General features: G+C 40.2%; 1 protein-coding gene across 2 annotated transcripts in view; it reads right to left on the minus strand.

Annotated features, from left to right (window-relative positions):
* Positions 1 to 23,091, minus strand: part of flt1 (fms related receptor tyrosine kinase 1) — a 135,644-nt gene that overhangs the window by 42,456 nt on the left and 70,097 nt on the right. For both annotated transcript variants that reach the window (XM_033022838.1, XM_033022837.1), the window contains exons 12-16: positions 18,563 to 18,671; positions 11,836 to 12,150; positions 6,305 to 6,451; positions 4,672 to 4,803; positions 1,603 to 1,709 (exon numbers count right to left, since the gene is read on the minus strand). In XM_033022838.1, the coding sequence (XP_032878729.1) occupies positions 1,603 to 1,709; positions 4,672 to 4,803; positions 6,305 to 6,451; positions 11,836 to 12,150; positions 18,563 to 18,671 (810 nt within the window). The remainder of the gene's footprint in view (positions 1 to 1,602; positions 1,710 to 4,671; positions 4,804 to 6,304; positions 6,452 to 11,835; positions 12,151 to 18,562; positions 18,672 to 23,091) is intronic.

Consider the following 23,091-nt stretch of genomic DNA (forward strand, 5'->3'; position numbering starts at 1 on the left):
GTGGCTGTGAAAATGGTCCACTTTAGCAGTCTGAAATTTATCTCCAACACCACTTCATCTCCCTCAAACATTTATTTTGTCTCTTGTTCTGCCTTTACCTTTATCACCTCAGTCATCTCATTATTCTCAATATAGTATTGTTTTAGTCTGTCTCGAGATGTACTTGACCCTTCGTGACGTGACTGCATGGGTTTTCTCCAGGTGCTCCAGTTTCCTTCCATGTTCAAAAGACAAGCAGGTTTGTAGGTTAATTGGCTTCTGTGAATTGTCCCTAGTGTGTAGAATATAACTAGTGTATGGGTGATTATTAGTCAACATGGACTCGCAGGGCTGAAGGGTCTCTTTCCACGCTGGATCTTTAAACTAAACAAAAACCATAGTGATAGAGGAACTCAGCTGGGGTTGCTCCTTTTGCTCAAGATTACAGCAGCTGTTGTCTTTTGTGTCTTTGAAAGTATCCGGAGAACCGGCCTCCACCGCCCTCTGAGGCAGAGAATTCCACAGACTTACAACTCTCTGTAAGAAAAAGTGTTTCCTCGTCTCCGTTCTAAATGGCTTACCCCTTTTCTTAAACTGTGGCCCCTGGTTCTGGATTCTCCCAACATTTGGAACATGTTTCCTGCCTCTAGCATGTCCAAACCCTTAATAATCTTATATGTTTCAATAATATGCCCACTCATCCTTCTAAACTCCCGGAGTATACAAGCCCAGCCGCTCCATTCTCTCAACATATGACAGTCCCACCATCCCGGGAATTAACCATGTAAACCTACGCTGCACTCCCTCAATAGCAAGAATGTCCTTCCTCAAATTAGGGGACCAAAACTGCACACAATACTCCAGGTGTGGTCTCACTAGGGCCCTGTACAATTGCAGAAGGACCTCTTTGCTCCAATACTCAACTCCTCTTGTTATGAAAGCCAACATGCCATTCGCTTTCTTCACTGCCTACTGTACCTGCATACTTGAAGACAACAGATCAGCAGTAGCTTGCTAGGTACACAAAAATGCTGGAGAAACTCAGCGGGTGCAGCAGCATCTATGGAGCGAAAGAAATAGGTGACGTTTCGGGCCGAAACCCTGCTTCAGACTGAAGAAGGGTTTCGGCCCGAAACGTCACCTATTTCTTTCGCTCCATAGATGCTGCTGCACCCGCTGAGTTTCTCCAGCATTTTTGTGTACCTTCGATCTTCCAGCATCTGCAGTTCCTTCTTTAACAGCAGTAGCTTGCTAATGGGTACACTTATGTTTACCTTATAGCGTTAAGGAAGCGTGCTCATGTGACTCCGATTGCCAGAAAATTTGAAGCCCCCAGTGTGCTACAGCAATACGTAAAAGCAGTTTGAAGATACACAACATGCATTATAATGGAGATATTATTTTTAACTTGTCCTATAACCAAAAGAGTTTTCGATGCACACAGCAGGTCTAACATCATCAATGTTTTCCTTTTTCTCAAGAGATGCTGCCTGACCCGCTAAGTTACTCCAGCACTTCATGTCTATCTTCGATATATACCAACATCTGCTGTTCCTTCCTACACACTAATATCGTCAATGAATGACAATCTAAGATTTGATTAGGGTAGTATCTTGGACCTACCTTTTTGAGTTTCCGAATGAAGAGAGTCAGGAGAAGCCAGAAAAGAGCAGCAGCTACACAGGTACATGTCAGGGTGATCAGCTCCATGTTTGAGTTCTCTGTTGACCCTAGAATCATGCAAACACAAGCTAATTTATTCGGAAGCCTTTGAAAGCGTAGACACCTGATGTAAAAAAACACTGCTGCCACAACAATTACCACGCATATAATTTTAATTTTCTTTTTTATCATTTTATTCTATGAAAAGAAAAGTACAAATGTATTTTTTAGATTTATTTACCAGTATTTGCCTTGCAAAACCAAAGGTGCTAAACTGAGCAGGAGCTTTGCCACTTTCACCAGATAACAGCCCTTCAGCAAGATATTTATAACAATCTAAATAGACCTATGATATATCTAGATTAGGTTAAAAGTATTGAGTAGCACAGAAATAGTGTATAATGACTCAATTAGCATTTTCTTCTGAAAATTACCCTCTTGTTTCCACAGGAGAAGAATGGAATAGAATGCTGGGTTTCTTTTGTTCTGATACCACCTCCCTTCTCCCATCCCCAGTGCCTGTACCAACGTAGAAACATTTGGTCTCTGTTTATTTCCCTCAGTAAAGTGGCACAGTACAAGGAAAGAGGAAAACAGGGGTGAGCAGGATAGTTCAAGTGGTATAGCTGCTGCCTCACTGTGCCAGAGACCTGGGTGATGTTTGTGCGAAGCTTGTACGTTCTCCCTGTGACTGCATGGGTTTTCTCCGGGTGATCCGGCTTTCTTCCACATTCTAAAGACGTGCAAGTTTGTAGATTAATTGATTTCTGTAAATTGCCCCTAGTGTGTAGGATGCGAAAGCAGGATAACATAACTAATGTGTTCAAAAGGGAACTGCAGATGCTGGAATATCGAAGGTACACAAAATTGCTGGGGAAACTCAGCGGGTGCAGCAGCATCTATGGAGCGAAGGAAATAGGCGACGTTTCGGGCCGAAACGTCGCCTATTTCCTTCGCTCCATAGATGCTGCTGCACCCGCTGAGTTTCCCCAGCAATTTTGTGTACCTAACATAACTAATGTATGGGTGATCGATGGTCGGCGTGGACTCTGTGGGCCAAAGGGCCTGTTACCACGCTATATCTAACAAAAACTCGCTATGATGACCCACTCTTTCAGCATTGTGTACTGCCTTCAGTTACACATTACACACTGTTGGTAAGAATTGTATTGTTCTATTTTGGTGCATATGACAACAAAATACTCATGACTCTGGACATTGGCGACATATTGAGGCAGCAGAATCTCTTTTAGCCCAGAATTTGGAAACTTGACAAATGCTTCTTGAAAAGCAATGACTATGCAGTCCATGGAACCCATCACTGTGCTAAACCACATAAACCTTGCAAGGTATTTTACTCATTCCACTTGGTTGTGCCTGGCAAGGTGGAATTAAATGTAGGTGTAGCACTTTGGATGCAGAGCCTCAACAACTTGTCTTATGCAACAGTAGATTGCAAACAACTCCTGCATCATCCTGAAAGGGGGCTTGATTACAGCTATGATCATTTGCAAGCAAGAGCATCCATACTCTGCCCTAAGGTTGCAGCTAAGGCTGTGCTAGTCATTAGATTTCAGTGGCAACTTCCTTCATCCACCAAACGTTAGCTGATATGGTCCAGGTTGAAGAATTACATTATTTTGTGAACTTGCCTCCCACTCCTCTCTGTGCATCTGCACATTGTCCCGATCGTGCTCGATGAACAGAAATGCTATGAAGGTCATCCATAGCTGAAAATATCTGGTTGGTGCAGATTCCTGATTAATCTATACCTCACCCACCTGCAAGGCTTACACATACATCTTGACATGTAGGATCCAGAACTAGATGAAGTCTAACCAATACTAGACCACAGCCTAGTTTTCCTTCTTCATTTAGATGAAGACTAGTGTTTCATCAGTTTGTTAGTTTGTGTGGGTGTATGTGTACACTTCCCATAGATATGAGAGATTGCCATAGATGGTGTCCCTGCTTATCCACTGTTGAGTAAAGCACTGCCCTATGCTTAGTCTTTCTTTAAACTCTGTTTTCTAACTGGCACCAACTTACATTTATCCATCACCATTCTGCCATCTATCTTCTCTCTTAAAACACAAAGTGCTGGAGTAACGGCAGCGCAGCAACAGTGTTGCTGCCTCACGGCGCCAGACACCCGGGTTTGATCCTGCCTACGGATGCTGTCTGTACGAAGTTTTACGTTCTCCCCGTGATTTCCCCGGATTTTCCCCGGGTGCTCCGGTTTCCTTTCACATTCCAAAGACATACAGGTTTGTAGGTTAATTGGCAAATGTTGTAAATTGTTCCTAGTGTGCAGGATAGTGCTAGTGTACTGGGATCACTGGTCGGCACAGACTCGGTGGGCCGAAGGGTCTATTTCCATACTGTATCTCTGAACTATAAACTGAACTAACTCAACGGGTCAGGCCGCATCTGCGGAGGGAATGGATATGTGACGTTTCAGGTTGAGACCCTTCTTCAGTCCAAAGAAATGTCCTGATTCGAAATGCCACCTGTTCATTCCCTCCATAAATGCTGCCTGACCTGCTGAGTTACTCCAGTCCTTTTGTGTTTTGCTCAAGATTCTAGCATCCTTGAGTTTCCTATCATCTCTCTGTTCTTTGCCTATCTCCAAAAACAATTCCTCAAACATGACAGAAGAACTTTCAGCCATTCCAGTGAACTAGTTGTTAAAATATCAACTGATTATCAATCACCACACGATGACTCATAAATGATATTCTCATGTCCGTGGTCGGATCTTGAGTCCTAAAATATTTTTGGTGTCCGAAGAACAGCCTTGACCCAAAACGTCACCTATTCCTTTACTCCAGAGATGCTTCTTGACTTGCTGAGTTACCACAGCATTTTGTGTCTACCTTTGTTGGAAACCAGCATCTGCTGTTCCTTCCTACACAAAATATTTTCATGACTGGTAACCAAATTTCAAATTCAGAATTCTAACTTTTAATTATGTTCTTACCCATCCTAAAATGTTTTTTTTAACATCCCACTTCTATTTTCTGCAGTTACCTTGAACAGTGATGTAAGCAGAAGTCTCCACAAAGCCTTTCCTGTTAGTCGCCTGGCACCGGTATAAGCCTTCATCCTCTTCTTTGACTCTTTCAATAATTAACATTCTGTTTCCTGGTCCCAGAGTAATACCTTTGTACAAAGTATGTGGCAGAGAATTAGAACCATGCTTTCCACATAGGCTTATTTTGTTTATAGTTAGATCCCATTTACTACATCTAGAAGCTGAATGGGCAGACAGCCACCTCATACTATGACATCCTGCATGATACTGACACACTGTTGGAAAACTCAGTCTTCACTAGAAAAAAAAAGGCAACTTCCTATTTAGTCTATTCTTAACAAAGATAACAGAAGATTTGATTTGGTTTTCTCTTATGTTAATGCAACATTTTCAGATTGCCCCCTTTAAAAAAACAACAAATTTATATGACAATAGAACTAAAACCAGAACATATCCAACATACGTATGGAAAAATACTAGAGAATAATGCTCTACTAAAAGGTTCAAAATTATAACAAAAGTTAAGTCCATTCCCAGAAGGCTCAGGTTATTGGATCACTATAAAATATTTCAATGTGTAAGGTCAATTATTTTTTTTCCAATCCATTCCTCTTTATTAATTCCCAACCCATCCATTTACATTTAAGAAGGAGATACAGTATGCAGACAACTTTAGCCGGTCAATGGAAATTTTAGTAGCACCCTGTTGTGACCCAGTAACTGATTTCCTCTCACTTGTGGGAAAATATCAAATGTTTACTTACTGCCTTCCCCTGATGGCACCGCTGATACCAGAAACTGCACAGTGGGAACCAAAGGGTTCCACTTCCTAAAGGGTACTGCATTTTTGGGATAGCAATGCATTCTTCTATTTTTCTAACTCAATTAGATCTTATAAAAATTCTAATTAATATTAAAGTAAACTGTACTGTATGGAGATGATGAAAAACAAAATTATCATAATGTAATTATCTAATACATCTTTATGTTGTTAAAGCATTAGTCATGTCTTGGGGTGTTAATATTTCTGCATTGATACATTTCTTAAATGTTTCTATTTAAAGTTTTCTATTTAAATAAATAACAGTGGATACAACAAATGATAGATACATTCACGTTAACTGCTCAAAGAAATATACAGGTCCTCCACCGATTTTACAGCATCTGGTGGTCCGGCACCTCCTTTAATCAGGACAGAATTACGAAAGCATTTGAAATCCCTTCCGGAAGTCTCTCCGAAAATGTGCTGCCTATGCTGGTCTCGACCTCATCGGGATTTCTGTGGCTGATCGGCGGGTCAAATTTGCCCCATGCTGCCGGGCTCTAGAACTCCAGCCTGGCCAGAGCCAGCAGATCCATTCCCATAGCCGACTTCTGAGGCGGAATTTGCAGGCCGATATCCATGCTCATTGACGGCCCAGGCGGACCGTTCTGGTGCCGTTCGACGCTTCTCAGGTTCATAATTTGAACCTCTGTTGGTCTGTCAAAATGGATAATCCAGAAAGGCTCTGGACCAAAGGAGCTTGAAAATCGGTGGTGGACCTGAATAACCATGTTCAGACAATAATTGACCAACAATAATTTTCAAGTTCATATGATATAGACAATCATTTCCTGTCAAAACCGCACCTGATTCAATGTGTAACCTTTGATTGTTTTTGTACCATGTGATACGTGGCACTGGTCTTCCCTCTGCTTGACATTCCAACAAAATGGAACTACTGATGTTTACTTCTCGGTCACTTAGGTTATAAAGAAGGTATGGAGCTTCCTGAGCTGAAATCAAAGGAGATATAATCTCAGAATCAAAATTAATTGGAGGTTACCATGTGAAATAGTTTATTTTTACAAATTATATCAATGAAAACAAGATTTTAGGTCTTGCCTAAAGATTTTAGACTTTTTAAAATACACCAAAATACACCACTTAGAATGCATAAATCGTGGCAAAATACACCACTTAGAATGCATAACTTTCAATGACTCAATTAAAATACGGGCATACATGTAATTCAAGCAGATGTACATGTATTTAATGTCCATCATATAAATATTTACCATGAAAATTTAGTTTAGTTTAGAGATACAGCACGGAAACAGGCTCTTTGGCCCACCTAGTCCACACTACCATCGGTCCCTGCACATTAACACAATCGTACACACACTAGGAACAATTTGCACTTACACTAAGCCAATTAACCTACAAACCTGTACATCTTTTGATTGTGGGAGGAAACCGAAGATCTTGGAGCTTCAAGCAGTCATGGAGAGAATGTATGAACTCCGAACAAACAGCACCCGTAGTCAGGATCAAACCCGGGTCTCTGGCACTGCAAGCGCTGTAAGGCAGCAACTTTATCACTGCGCCACCGTGCCACCCGTATATTTAAATTTAATGAGCAAACTTTGAAGCAGCACAGTGGTGCAGGTGGTAGAGCTGATGCCTGACAGCTCCGGAGACCTGAGTTTGATCATACCCTCAGGATGGTGAATCATTTGATCTATAGATGTATATGTGGATAACTTTGTAGTGCTTAATATTTATTAAATTACGGATAATAAATCAAATCTATTTTAATAAAATGAGTTTTAGGTTACTTTTTAGTTTCTGCCCACTTTCCACTGGAAATGTATTGGGATTCATTGTTTGCTAAACTTTCCATATATATCATCACCCAGATCCAATAGGTGGTCTGCCTCACAGCGCCTTCATAACATAGAACTAGTGTGAACAGATGATCGATAGTCAGTGTGGACTTGGTGGGCCAAAGGGCGTGTTTCCACGCTGTATACTCTGAACTAAACTATATGTTTTAATGTTTCAGAACTAAAAAATGCAGCTGTTTGGCACAGGTTTGATCGGTATACAATTGTTCTAATTTGAATGATGACACAAGAAAGAGCAGGCATAAGAGGCTGTGGTCACCTGTGGTATTGTGACTGGAGGGTTAAGATAACCAAGTGGAAAGAGAATGATAGTAATAGAAAAATGTCATTTTGAAGCTTTACTTGTGGAACTTGTAATGCAATATTTGTAAGCTACCTAGCATATGTGATTAGTTTACCTAAAATAATCACACTGGGAACATATCTAAAAATGCCCTATTCTTAGTCCAGAAACTCCCACAATTACTGAGCACTTGTTTCTGCTTAAACGAGTAGATTCCCTGTGAACCTGGTATCAGGCGGGGGTGGAAATGCCATTGTTTACTTTACTGCCCTCAACAAAAGCAATTCCCATGTGAAAGATTAAGTTCAGTTACAGGGCATTGTGCCACTTTTTTAAAGGAGGAAGTCCGCTCAGGAGTTCACAAGCACGAGAAACTGTTTGGATTCCGTCAGTCCAGCCCCACAAATGAGTAGCTACATTTCATGGGACGTGACTTGAAGCTTTTCATTCACAACGCTGTTCAAATCAAGGCAAGTTTGTTTTTCTTCCCCACGTTTTAAACATTGTGGTTCAGATATGGCCAACAAGAAGAGATAACGAGGACGTGATTTCCAGCATGTAATAATTTTAAAAAATCATGCGGAACTGAAGTTCGGCCAACTAATTGTCGATCTGTTAATTAATCTCCTCTCCTTTAATTGATACAAAATAGAATAACATACTAATCAGCTTGTCATGAATCCAGCTGGCTTGATGTTGCTCTGTGCACACACACTGTATGAAACAGTTATTCAAGTTCTGTTCTGTTGAAGACTGCAGGCATTGTTTCATTAATAAAACAAACACACTCTAACTAATGTTTGAGAAGACATTCTTAACAGCGGATGCAATGCATATGTTAGCAAAATAAAAGTTTGCAGGACGAAACAAAAGCAGACAATATAGTTTTTGATGGGGGGACATTTAGTTTGGTTTAGAGATACAGCCTAGAAACAGGCCCTTCAGCCCACCGAATCCACGCCGACCATCGATCATCCATTCACACCAGTTGTATGTTATCCAATCCTCTCCCTACACACAAGGAGCAAATCTTACAGAGGCCAATTAATCTATAAACCCGCAAGTCTTTGGAAACCGGAGCACCTGGAGGAAACTCATGCGTTCACAGGGAGAACATTCAAACTCCACACAGACAGCACCCGAGGTCAGGATCTAACCCAGGTCTCTGGCGCTGTGAGGTAGCAAATCTCATTTTCTCTTAGATTGGACATTTCCCTATTGAAACACCTTAGTCCAGTTAAAAATCTAAAATCATCTCTTTTAAATATTTTTTTAACCAGAGGCTGTGTTGCTGATTTAGAGGAGCAAAAGGGCAAAAGTAATAAATGGTGATCAGGATTGTACTTTGTTTTATTACCCAGACTATTAAATCCTCCAATATAAACGCTGTCCACTGAGGCTATCCACTTAACCCAAATTATTAAATTAAATTATAACAGGAAGCTGAATATAATGAACGATTAACTATTTACATAATGGTCCCCTTTACTAACGAGTCTTGCATTTTTGGTAATGACAACATCGGAATAAGACAGTAAGAATTATGAACATTCTTAAAGTTAAAGGAATGTCTACAATGTACCCTGGATCCATTATACACGGGGAAATGCTCAATTTAAATCATATTTGAAGCGTGGTCTGCTCATTGCCAGCACCCTGTTTCATCAGAAAGACAAGCACAGACTTCATGGCAATACCTCTTATCCAGGCACTGGCACCTGTTAAACTATATCAATAGAATGTGGGGTCGTAAATTCAAAGTAAGAGGTAAAATAAGAGGTTGAGCATTCATGATTGAGATTAGTTTAGTTTAGTTTCCTTTACTTTAGTTCAGTTTCGTTTATTTTAGAGATACTGAACACACAGCAAGCAATAGATTTTAAATATAGATAGAATCAAGGGGCATTGTTGCAGGAAAGTGGTACAGAGGTGAAATAACATGCAGAATCTTATTTTCTGGTGTATTTGGGTTCTTGTTCATCAGTCAATGAAATTAAGCATGCAGGTACAGCAGGCAATGAAGAAAGCGAATGGCATGTTGGCCTTCATAACACAAGGAGCTGAGTATAGGAGCAAAGAGGTCCTTCTGCAGTTGTACAGGGCCCTAGTGAGACCACACCTGGAGTATTGTGTGCAGTTTTGGTCCCCTAATTTGAGGAAGGACATTATTGCTATTGAGGGAGTGCAGCGTAGGTTTACAAGGTTAATTCCCGGGATGGCGGGACTGTCATATGATGAGAGAATGGAGCAGCTAGGCTTGTATACTCTGGAGTTTAGAAGGATGAGAGGGAATCTTATTGAAGCATATAAGATTATTAAGGGTTTGGACATGCTAGAGGCAGGAAACATGTTCCCGACGTTGGGGGTCCAGAACCAGGGGCCACTGTTTAAGAATAAGAGGCAAGCCATTTAGAACAGAGATGAGGAAACAATTTTTCACACAGAGAGTTGTGAGTCTGTGGAATTCTCTGTCTCAGAGGGCGGTGGAGGCCGGTTCTCTGGAAACTTTCAAAAGAAAGCTAGATAGAGCTCCTAAAGGTAGCGGAGTCAGGGGATATGGGGAGAAGGCAGGAATGGGGTACGGATTGGGATGATCAGCCATGATCACATTGAATGGCGGTGCTGGCTCGAAGGGCCGAACGGCCTACTCCTGCACCTATTGTCTATTGTCTATTGTCTATAGTAAGTCCCCTGAGCTTAATAACCTATTCATGCCTTTATTTATTATGTTCTTTCTCATACATTGCCATTTCAAAAAAATTGTAAAAGAAAGAACATTTATGTGTTGCCTGGAATGGAGAATGAGGTCATGAATTTTTAATTCAATTTAGAGTCACTAAACAGCCAAACTCCAAAATAGGTCAACATTTGTGATTTCTTAGTAATAAAGCATTTGAATCGCATTCACAAATTATCGTCATTTCATTTGAAATAAGTATGTCTTATTTTCTTTAAAAATAACATGGCAAACTTAAAATCGATTAACATACTGTCATTTCTAACTTGCCTCCCATTTCCAATCATTACATGCCTACATCTCTGCTTAAAATTCATTAGAAAACTAACCATTTTTTCTGATGTGGAGACGTAAGGAACTGCAGTTGCTGGAATCTTGAGTAAAAAGCGAAGAGTGGTGGAGTAATTCAGTGGGTCAGGCTGTATCTGTGGAGGGAATGCACAGGCCAATGGTTTCGATCCGAAATGTTGCCATCCATTCTTTCCACAGATGCTACCTGGCTATCTGAGTTCCTCCAGTCCACTGTGTGTTTTATTCTTTTTTTTTTAATGTGATCACGATTTAATCACAACCTCAAACAATTTGGCACTCTGTTCCCAAACAATAACATTAAGGTACATTCCAAATGATTTGGATTTCAAGGTTTACTTATATGACTTAGTATACTATTTCCATTAACATTTCTACAATGCAGTAGCTATGTGGTTGACTGACTACAGGCTGTTTACAACAAGAACATTGTACTGCAAGTCATCTACAAAAACTTCAGCAATAGGCTCTGATGCAGAACTGAATTTTATTGTACAACAGTACAAGTACAATGCTAGAATATTCTTGCATAAAGTTGCATTTCCATACTGACCTTTCTGTCCTGGGCCTCCTCCACTGTCAGAGTGAGGCCACAAGCAAATTGGAGGAACAACACCTCATATTTTGCATGGGTAGCACACAATCCAGCGGCATGAATATTGATTTCTCTAATTTCAATTACTTCTTTTCCCCCCTCTCTCCCCACCCCACCCCCCTCCCCCTAGTCGTGCTACTAGTTCCACTGTTCACATCCTTGTATCTCTCTTATTAGTTCATCTTCCTAAACCAACAATAGGCCATTATGGACTCCACCCTTCCTGAGGTCCTCTGTTGCAAGCACTTTGTTCTGGCCTTCTCTATCTTTCAGTCTAAAAAGGAGTTCCAACCCGAAACATCACCTGTTGCTTTTGTCCAGAAATGCTGCCTGACCCACTGAGTTACTCCAGCATTTTGTATCTGCCTTCTGCATAAAGTTTAGCTCAGGAATTATTTTCAGAAGAAAACACAGAAAAGGAATTAAACAGACATTCAGAATCAGAACCCTTTTCTTGCAAACCAGCATCTGCAGTTCCTTGTGTCACTATTCAGAATCACTAATCATTTAATTTCTTGGATTGTTCATATCCCACTTAAATTAAAGGAACTACACAATCTAATACTCACCGATAACATACACCTCTTGCTTCTGAACTGTATTTTTCTGAGTGATAATATTTCTGGCTGTGCATTCATAAGTTCCAGATTGATCCTGACTCACATTTTTGATGGTAAAGTTCAGAGCAATCGAATATTCTTTGGTGGTTATTTCACTTACACTGCTGAGATTATACAACGTATGATTGTCCTTACGCAGAAGACGACAAGCAACATTTGAGTATAAAAATTTATTGGCTCGGCAGTAAAGAGTCAGATCATCACCCTCTGTTGGTAACGCATGATGTCCTATGCCAATCTCAAATCCAAATTGATTGCGCACATCTAATAAAACAAAACACAAATGAATAAGCCTTTTGTAATATCAACATAATTGAAAACAATTAAAAGTCATAAGGTGGCTGACATGGTAACTAACGGATGAATTCATCTTGCACATGAATTATCGCACAAATTATCGCAATCAGGTATTTGAAGATCTTCAGTTTAACCTTAAACAGCTAATTTTAGTCGAAACAGCAACTGGAACAATGACAGATGGCCTCAATGCCCTGAGCAATCAGTGTCTTTTTCTTAATTGGTAACATATGATCTTCATTACAAAATGCATAGATATGGATGACAGGTGTGCATGTCAGTGGAACAAGGTGAAGATGGGAACAAGCTGTATTTTTTCACTTTGAAAATTTCCCAATCGTTTTTATGCAAGCTCAAACATATTAAACGGTGGTCTCTCGGCTTACGCAGAAAATTCAGCAAGGACGGATCACTACATTTATTGTGCAAGGGAAATTTAAATATAATAATAGTCTAGCAAGAATCAAAACAGGGATATAAAGCTTCCATAGGATTGTAAAAGGGAAAAAAGTTGCAAAAATTAAGGTGGATTCCTCACAGGCTAAGACACTAGATATGATATGGGGGAATAAGAAAATAGGAGAGAATTCAAACACATATTTTGGGCTTGTCTTCACAGAAGAAGAAACAAAAACCTTTCAGAAGCAGTTCAGAACAACATGTCTAAAGAGTTGAAAAAAGTTAGCAGTAGTTCTAAAAAAGAAATATAAATAGTATATTGCCCTTTATTGTATGATTTGAGTACAAAAGAAAAGGTATCTGATTAGAATTACATATGGTATATGGAATACTATGAACAGGCCTGTCTTCTCTATCTAAGGAATCCCTTGTAAAAGAGGGAAGCAGCAATGGTTCATGAAACTGGCGAGTTTGTCCAATAAAATATATTGAGTAAAATTAGATGTTGAAGGTATTGAGTAGAATAGAAGATTCACTCTTGAGTCTAGAAGAATAATTGAATTGAATTGAAAGAAACAGCATGGAAACAGATCCTTCAGTCCAACATGTCCATGGTGACCAACCGTTCGCACTCGTTCTATGTTATCTTATCCTATGATCGCTTCTACTCCCTGCGCACAAGGGGGGCAATTTGCAGAGGCCAAATAACCGACAAACCCACAGGTCTTTGGGAGATGGGAGGAAACCAGAGCACCTGGAGTAAACCCACGCAGTCACAGGGAGAACATGCAGCACTGAGGTCAAGATCGAATCCAGGTCTCTGCCGCTGCGAGGCAAACGCTCGACAGCTGTGCCACTGTGCTGCTGTAATTGATTACATTAAATCAGTTTTTCAGACCTTATCTCTCACAGCACCTCGCAGCACCCTGCAATGCGAGTTCATTGAACAAAAAGTGTTCTTGGTGGTCGAATCCACGGTTACATTTTGTGTGTGTTTGTGCAGTGGGGGAGAGAGAGGAAACAGGTTGTTGATATACATTAGACTAATATAATACAACTACAATTGAATCTTGGTAAAGTTTTGATTAGTTTCCCAAGAAATGTTATGCTTGGATCAGAATTGTGCTTACATAGGAGTTTTGTAACCAGGAGTCAAAAATAACCAAGCTGCTATCCTTTGTACAACTGCTGTCATGTAATTGTTCATTCAGTAATTCATCTTAAACAGAGCAGAAAGTATGTAACAAAAACAAATAAATGAGTGCAGAAAAGGTAAATTGGTAAAGTTTACAACATATTCTTTGTAGAACTCGGCACTTGCATTGAGTGTATTATTGCCCTGACCGTACAATGCTTAATTGTTCTATGCAAAAAATGTACATTTGTAGTGGTACATTCTGTTCAGGAATGAAAGGGATGAACAGGAAGTATATTTCTGCATACACTTCTAATCCTGGATCCAACAATGTTTACAGTGTGTCTGCATTAATTGGGGTTGGTCGTGATTCGGAAAAGATATAAGCAGGAGAAGAAGTACTACACATATAATAATAATAATGGATGGGATTTATATAGCGCCTTTCTAATACTCAAGGCGCTTTACATCGCATTATTCATTCACTCCTCAGTCACACTCGGTGGTGGTAAGCTACTTCTGTAGCCACAGCTGCCCTGGGGCAGACTGACGGAAGCGTGGCTGCCAACCTGCGCCTACGGCCCCTCCAACCACCACCAATCACTCACACACATTCACACACATTCACACACAGGCAAAGGTGGGTGAAGTGTCTTGCCCAAGGACACAACGACAGTATGCACTCCAAGCGGGATTCGAACCGGCTACCTTCCGGTTGCCAGCCGAACACTTAGCCCATTGTGCCATCTGTCGTCCCGACATATCCTTCTACACATCCTTCAACATATCCTTCTACACGTATCCTTCTACACTTGGCAGCAGATTTATGAGGAGAATGGGTCCAGTGTTATTTATTTTCCCACTTAATCCCTCAGGTGTTAACTCCATCTCATTTCCCCAAATTGCTCATCTACTTCAACATCATTGGAAGTTTACTACCTTTTACATATCAAACTCAATTTCCTCCTTATTAAGCTATTTATTATGTTAATTACAAAAACTAGTCAATAAAAAAGCTGCCTATTTAATATGACAATGCATGCTGTTGAAGACATCCATATAATGTAAGACCATTGTGAAGGAACTAGAGTCAGATTGAGACAGACAAATTAATCTTCAAAATAGATACGAGGAGGAATTTCGAGCCAGAAGGTGGTGAATATGTGGAATTCATTGCCACAGAATGCTGTGGAGGTCAAGACATTAGGTATTTTCAAGGCGGAGATTGATAGGTTCCTGATTAGGAAGGGCATCAAACGTTATGGGGAGAAGGCAGGAGAACGGGTTGGGAGGGAAAAATAGATCAGCTCTGATTGAATGGCAGAATAGACTTGATGGGCTGAATGGCTTAATTCTGCCCCATTGTCTTATGGTCTTATTACTCTGGGACAAATTGCCTGTATTTTTAAACATGATCAGTGTGCACAGGCTACAATCCAAAATATTTTAAAGATATTAGTGGAATGGTTGCACTGCTGGTAGACCTGCTGCCTCATCGCACCAGAAAGCCAGACTCGATGCCGACCTCAGGTGTTGTCAGTGTGGAGTTTGCACATTCTCCCTGTGACCGTGTGGGTTGCCTCTGGGTGTTCTGGTTTCCTCCCACAACCCAAAGATGTGCAGGTTTGTACATTAATTGGCCTCTGTAAATCACCCATAGTGTGTTAGGAATGGAGAAGAAAGTGCAGCAACATAACTAGTGTGAATGGGTGATCAATTGGGGGCGTGGACACGCTGGGCCGAAGGACTTGTTCCCAGGCTATATCTTTAAATTAATCTAAACTAAATAAGCAGAAATGTTTTTTAAATCTTTAGAAGGATAACCTTGATTCAAATAGCATTAATGTTTATTTGATATTTGGAATAAAGTTGACATAAATGGGCTGTTTATCATTTTAGAGTATGAGAGACAATTTAGTGGCATGCCCAATCCTTACTACATTTTACAATGTTCCCCCAAACTAACCGACACACTTTGAAATAATTTAAAGAGGATTTATTTACTTAAGTGATTTGAAACTTCCTCTGAAAATAACTCACAGGTTTCCTGATGGAAGATATTGTTTATCTTTGCCGAGCACTGTCAGGAATCTCAAAACAAAATGCATTTAGTGACACTGGGAAATCTCAGAGATAAGGCAGTCCTGTTCCTGTCTCACCCGTGGTAATTAATAACACACCCACAGTCGCACTGTGTGCCAGCAGAGAAAGAGGATTGCAAACCAGAGATTTGATCTGGTGATGTAACTTTCACTTTGAAAATGAATGATGGGCAGCAAGTGTTGAGGACTTAGTTGCAGGATTTGGAATCTTTCCTATGTGTCAGCTAATGTCACATTGTTCTTTTCCAACTGCCCTGCCACTTGTAGGTCACACCCAACTGTTAGCTTCAAAACGCTTCAACCAAGAGATACATGCGACGCACATGTTTTCCTCTGATATTTTTCTCCTCCCTTCCCTAAAGTCCTGACTCTGTCTGAGTTATGGACATTAATAGATCTTCACTACTGGGCCATTCTCTTGGAATCTGGACAGTGCTCTGGGTGGAGTGGACTTCCACATCTCCGCTCTTGGCACACACCGGGAACAAATATTGGGAAGTTACAGAAGCCAAGCTTATGACTTTCCACCCATAAATTTTAATGGAGGAAAAGTGACATGCATCATTTCCTGCTTTCCGCTCCCACCACGAGCCAGAAGCGGAAATTTCTACCTGTGTGTCGACATGCCTCAATTGTGATTGCAACTGAACTTGATTCAACCCTCAAACCCCTCTGAGAAGGGATCCATGGACAGTGATCAAAAGCAACAATGATCTGTCACTGAATTGTAACTTTGCTATCTGAAAGAAAAGAATGTAAGAAAATAAGTACACATTGAACTTAGACCAGAATGGTCCTCAAACCTTCCCTGCTGTTCAATAAAATCAAAATGTATCCTCTACTTCAAGTCTATATCTGGACAATCCCCATACCCCCTGTTTTTATGAAACTATCAATTTCAGTTTCAGTATTTTCAACCACTGAGCATCCAACACCTTCAAGAGTTGAACATTTGAATAAAACAAAATTCTCCTCACGCCTGTTCTAAGTGTCTGATTCTTACCCTGAGGTTCTGAATCATTTCTGGAATAACTTCTATCAGTATTTTAATCATGTCATTATATTATGCTCCAATCCATGTTTGTGCTTTCCAAGGTCAGCCATTCTAGTCTAATTCAGCTGCCACAGAGGTAGATGGTACCAGGGAATGGGAATAATATTGTCGAAGGGATCTACAAGAGTCGCTGCCAGGAAAAAGGCAGCCAGCATCATCAAAGACCACATTACCCGAGCCATGCTCCCATTTCACTCCTGCCATCGGTAGAAGGTATAAGAGCCTGAAAGCTGTAACATCCAGGTTCAGGAGCAGCTTCTTGCTTACAACCATCAGGCTATTAAGCACTCTGCAGCGGTAGAGTTGCTGCCTTACAGTGCCAGAAACGCCGGTTGGATCCTGATTACGTGTGATTGTCTGTACGGAGTTTGTACGTTCTTCCCATGACCTGCGTGGGTTTTCTCTGGGATCTCCGGTTTCCTCCTACATTCTGAAGACATACAGGTTTGTGGGCGAAGGGTTTCGGCCCGAAACGTTGCCTATTTCCTTCGCTCCATAGATGCTGCTGCACCCGGTGAGTTTCTCCAGCTTTTTTGTGTACCTTCGATTTTCCAGCATCTGCAGTTCCTTCTTAAACAGGTTTGTGGGCTAATTGGCTTAGTATAATTGTAAGTTATAAATTGTAAACAGTACGTGTAGAATAGTCATAAGGTCATAAGGTCATAAGGTCATAAGGAATAGTAGAATTGGGCCATTCAGCCCATCAAGCCCATCTACTCCGCCATTCAATAGTCCTTAAAATAATTGCCCAAAACTATCTTTGCTACAAATGCATCCATGACTTTGCTCCTATCTTTCTCACCTCCCTAGACCCAACCACTCGTTAGTGGTGACAGAGTTTTCTGACCACATTTATTTGCAACTTTAGTTCAGCCCTCACAATTTCATCCTGACTAAATTCCCAAGAGCTGCTTATTCATAGTCATACAGTCATACAGAATGGAAACAGGCCCTTCAGCACGACTTGCCCACACCGACCAAGATGCCCCATCTACACGAATCCCACCTATCTGCGTTTGGCCCACGTCGTTCTAAACCTTTCCTATCCATGCACTTGTCCAAATGTATTTTAAATATTGTTATAGTACCTGTCTGAACTCCTCCTCTGGTTGTTCGTTCCATATACCCACCACCCTTTGTGTGAAAAATGTTTCATCAGGTTCCTAATAAATCTTTCCCCACTCACCTCAAACCTATGTTCTCTGGTTCTTGATTCCCCTACTCTTGGTAAAATACAGTGCATTTACTCTATCTCTCCTCCCACATCCCTAAGACATGCAGGCTTGTAGGTTAACTGGCCTCTATGTATTGCTCCTAATATGTAGGATGAGAAAGGGGGATACCATATAACTGGTGTACGGGTGATCTACGGTTGTTGTGGACTCGGCGCGCTGAAACTGCTTATTCTATGTAGTATTTAAATATTCCATAAATACAAGCAATCCAAGTGCATTGGAGTGGATTAATTGGGAGGAAACAGCAAATAATATTAGAAAAATAACTGAGGGGCTGACATGTTTTGATCCAATTTAATAATACTTCTTTGCAATACTTCCTTCTCCCTGCATACAACAAATAACTCTTATCACATTTTTTTTACACAAACTTTGTCATTGTTTCTGGAATTGTAACATTGCATTCATATCAAATAAATAATTCATAGCTTTTATTGCTGCTTTAATCACTTACCTGAAATATAAAAATTAATAGTTTTTTCATCATTTCCAACTTTGTTTGAAGCCAAGCAACGATAAATTCCAGAAATGTTAGATTCAGCTATCACTATGACACTGACAGTCTAAAAGAAAAAAGATTGAGGGGAAAAAAACAATAGATATCATATTCATTTTCTCATCAAATGGAATGTTCCCTCTTGCAGTAGCAACAGATATTCAATGGTCCCTCCCACTTACTCATCGACATGTAATTGTGAAATAGTTACATTTTAATTTGAAAATACTTTATTCTAAAATAATGATATTGGTAAAATAACAGGAAAACTCTCCCGATGGAATCATTTAACATCTTTATTGTTCTGTTCCTGGCTTCGAATATGGAGACATATTTGGTTTGTGTTATACGCAGCTGAAGCAAAGGCTGAAAGTTTAGAGAAGCAGTGTGGAAACAGGCCCTTCATTTCACTGAGCCCATGCTAACAAACGATCACCTGCACACTGGTTCTATGTTATCCCGCTTTCTCATCCACTTCCTACATGTTAGGGGCAATTTAGAGCAGCCAATTAACTGACAAAATCTGCGCGTCTTTGGGATTTGGGAGGAAACCAGAGCACCCGGAGAATACCCATGCGGTCACAGACAATGTGCAAACTCCACACAGACAGTACCTGTAGTCAGGGTCGAATCTGGGTCTCTACTGCTGTAGGGCAGCAACTCTACTGCTGCACTCCATGCTGTCCTTATGACTTTGGTAGAGTTAGTCTTAGCCAAGTCGAATTTGTAAATATTAGCAATGCTCCACCCCAGAAGGGAATTCTGCATATGAGTGTCTTCACTATGAACGTGTGTAATAACTTCAGATAGTTTTATCTTGCTGTTATCAGGCAACTGAACTATCATAACAACAACTAGAGAACAGTCCTGAGCCACTATCTACCTCATTGGAGACCCTCGGACTATCTTTGATCGGACTATACTGGACTTTATCTTGCACTAAACATTATTCAGGTTATTCCCTTTATCATGTATCTGTACACTGTGGACAGCTCGATTGAAATCATGTATAGTTTTTCCGCTGACTAGTTAGAACACAACAATTAGCTTTTCATTGTACGTCGGTACACGTGGCAATAAACTAAACTAAACTTAACAAATGCTAATTCAGGTTTCTCACAGGAAATATGACAGTCTCATCCAATGATACTCACAACATGGCACTATGTAGTCATGTTTGATACACCCTTATATTTACACAGAAACGTTAATGTCAATTCAAATTTACTACATAACAATGCCATCTCATGACTACAACAAAAAATGTTTATAAAATGAAAAGCAATAATTATAATCTGATTTTTGTTTAGTGTGATTCTTTTTATATTTCAGTATTTGTTAATTTTAAAATATCCTTTTGGATTTCATTTTGCATTTTGTTAAACATTGGAAACTGCTCCAGCCATCCTTCCCCACCCACTCCCCAACTCATCCACTTTAGCAATGACACAGTAGAGTTCTCTTCATCCCTGCACAATTTTGTTGCCTCAATGTTAAAAAGCGCTGGAAACTAGATCTCTGCATCTGCCTATATTGGCCAAAGGAAGAATGTCCTGAAAGATTTCACAGGAATATAGTGTGTATTACAATCTCAGGGTGTCGGCAGCACCTTACAATCAATGATGTATTTTTGGAGTTATAATCCCTGTCACATTGCAGGCAGTGAATTTGTACACAGCAAGATCCCATCAGCAGCAATGAAAGAAATGCTTTCATGTTCTATTGTGGATGTCGTAGGAGGGGTGACAGCAGACCATAACACTGACAAAAAAATGTTTTGCTTTAATCTTAGAGATACGGCATGGAAACAGGCCCTTCGGCCCACTGAGTCCACACTGAGCATCAAGTTCTAAGTTAAGCACACGAACTTCTATGTTATCCCACTTTCTCATCTCACTCCCTACACACAATGGGCAATTTACAGCCGCCAATTAACCTACAAACACGCATGTCTATGGGATGTGGTGGGAAACCGGAGCACGTGGAGGAAAAATACGTGGTCACAGGGAGAACGTGCAAACCCCACACAGACATTACCCAAGGTTAGGATCAAACCCGGGTCTCTGGTGCTGTGAGGCAGTGGTTCTACCAGCTGTGCGAGCCAAATAATACAAATAATTTTGTTGGTCAATCTAAAAGGGTATTTGGGATTTTGGTTTAAAAACTCATGGTACTTTAACAGCACAGCATATCGATACAACAAAGAACGGTTTTGGAATATGTACTCAAAGATTTTGGAGCTAGCCTTACATCCCTAACATCCAGATTCAATGACAAAACTGCTACTCTGAACCAGACTTGACATGTAATGACTTGGATTTGGAGGCTTCTTGAGCAAGGATTTCATTTATTTATAGAATGGCAAAATTGAAATGAAATAATCAGTTTAAATACACATTGCTTTCTCCATCCTCACCTCCCCGCAATGATATATTCCATTTATTTCCTGCAAAACTAAGAACAGATTAATGTTTTGGAGCTCTTAATCCAGAAGACAAGAGTAATTTTGCAGTGATACATATGCAGAAAATCCGGCTATTTGAATGTGATCATGAAGTTAGATTACATGATTCCATTTAGGAAAGGAAATCTGCCACCCTTAGTCGATTTGGTTTTTGCAAAGACTCCTTGCCTGGATAAATTTAATTTCCAATTTAGGAGCTAACCTGTTTCCCTCCATCTTTAGTTTATTTATTTTGTTTATTGCTATTATTGTCATGTATACCGAGGTACAGTGAAAAGCTTTTTGTTGTGTGCTATCCCGTGAGTGAAAAGACTATACATGATTACAATTAAGCTGTCCACAGTGCATAGATACAGGATAAATGATATATCGTTTAGTGCAAGATAAAGTCTAGTAAGTCCGATTAAAGATAGTCCGAGGGTCTCCAATGAGATAGATGGGAGGTCTTGACCATTCTCTAGTTGGTGAGAGGACGGTTCAGTTGCCTTATAACAGCTGAGAAGAAACTGTCCCTGAATCTGGAGGTATGCGTTTTCAAACTTCAGCACCTCTCGCCTGATGGGAGAGGCGAGACGGAGAGACCGGGATGAGACTCGTCCTTGATTATGCTGATGGCCTTGCCGAGGCAGCATGAAGTGTAGATGGAGTCAGTGGAAGGGAGGTTGGTTTACGTGATGGACTGTGCTTTACTGCGCAACTAGGAATGGGCATCTTAAGAATGAATTTATAAAGTCTTAACATCCTTTTTTACAAGTATGGTACTATCTAGAACGTTGGTTGTTGCCAACTACTCAGTAAATCCAAAGAAGACACATTTTTGAAGACGCAGGCTGGATAATATTTGTTAATGTCTCATCCGTTCATCCCAGAAAAGAACTGTTGTAATTCCTATCAGCTATTAGAGACAGGTTTGAGTCACAGCAAGACCTGGACCTTGAACCTGAAAGTGTTCAATCACAATTAACAATGACAAGTAAACTGGGAGTGTTGGTAATTAAGTGATTCACAACTTTAAAATCCCTTAAATACACCATACTGTAAGTATTTCTAACAAAATGGATTGACCTTTGGGGTGTGGGGTAAGGAAACTTTATCACTCAGAAAAACATTAATAGAGCTGGCTTAATTGAGTGTCATTATTTAATGGCATTAGCTCTGCCATGTGATAATTACTTTCTTCAGCTCTCCTCATCTATAAAGTAGTTGGAACGGAAATGTTGCGACAACATTATGGTCATCGTTCTTGTTTAATCAGAGAATATTTGTACTCATTTCCTCCGCTATCATTCAACTCCATATATAACATGTTGAAATGTTAGGGGTCATATTAAGGAGACCATTAATTACATTATCACCATTATATTGTCTATTCTGGTATAACCTATGACCCGCCATTCTGTGTTTTCAGGCACTCAACTTCATCTGAGTTTGCAGGCTGCAGTTTAAAACTGTTCGTAGATTCTGCATAGAAATATACCACTCAAAATATGTATATTTTGGTTACTTTATAAATATGGTAGGTTCAATGAAGTATCTGCTAAAACAATACATTTGTTTTGTTTTTAATGTACGTCATTCTCATGTGCTATGCATTAGAGAGATGGATGAATATAAAATAACATTATTTTTCATTGAGGAACTCAACAGTATTTATTTAACTGCAGTAAATGTTGGATTTTAAATGTTCAATATATTTCAGGTTAAGATAGGACAGCACAGAGGCATTGCGGTAGAGTTGTTGCATTGCAGTGCCAGAGACCCAGGTTCGATCCTCTCTATGGGTGCTGTTTATATAGAGTTTGTACGTTCTCCCTGTGACCGCGTGGGTTTTCTCCGGGTGCTCTGGTTTCTTCTCACACTCCAAAGATGTACAGGTTTGCAGGTTAAATGGCTTTGATAAGAATAGTAAATTGTCCTTACTGTGTAGGATAGTGTTAATGTACAAGGTGATTGCTGGTCGGTGCGGACTCGGTAGGCTGAGCCTTTTTCCGCGCTGTATTTCTAAAGTAAAGTCTAAAGATAC

Source organism: Amblyraja radiata, chromosome 6, assembly GCF_010909765.2.
Source record: "Amblyraja radiata isolate CabotCenter1 chromosome 6, sAmbRad1.1.pri, whole genome shotgun sequence".
NCBI lineage: Eukaryota > Metazoa > Chordata > Chondrichthyes > Rajiformes > Rajidae > Amblyraja > Amblyraja radiata.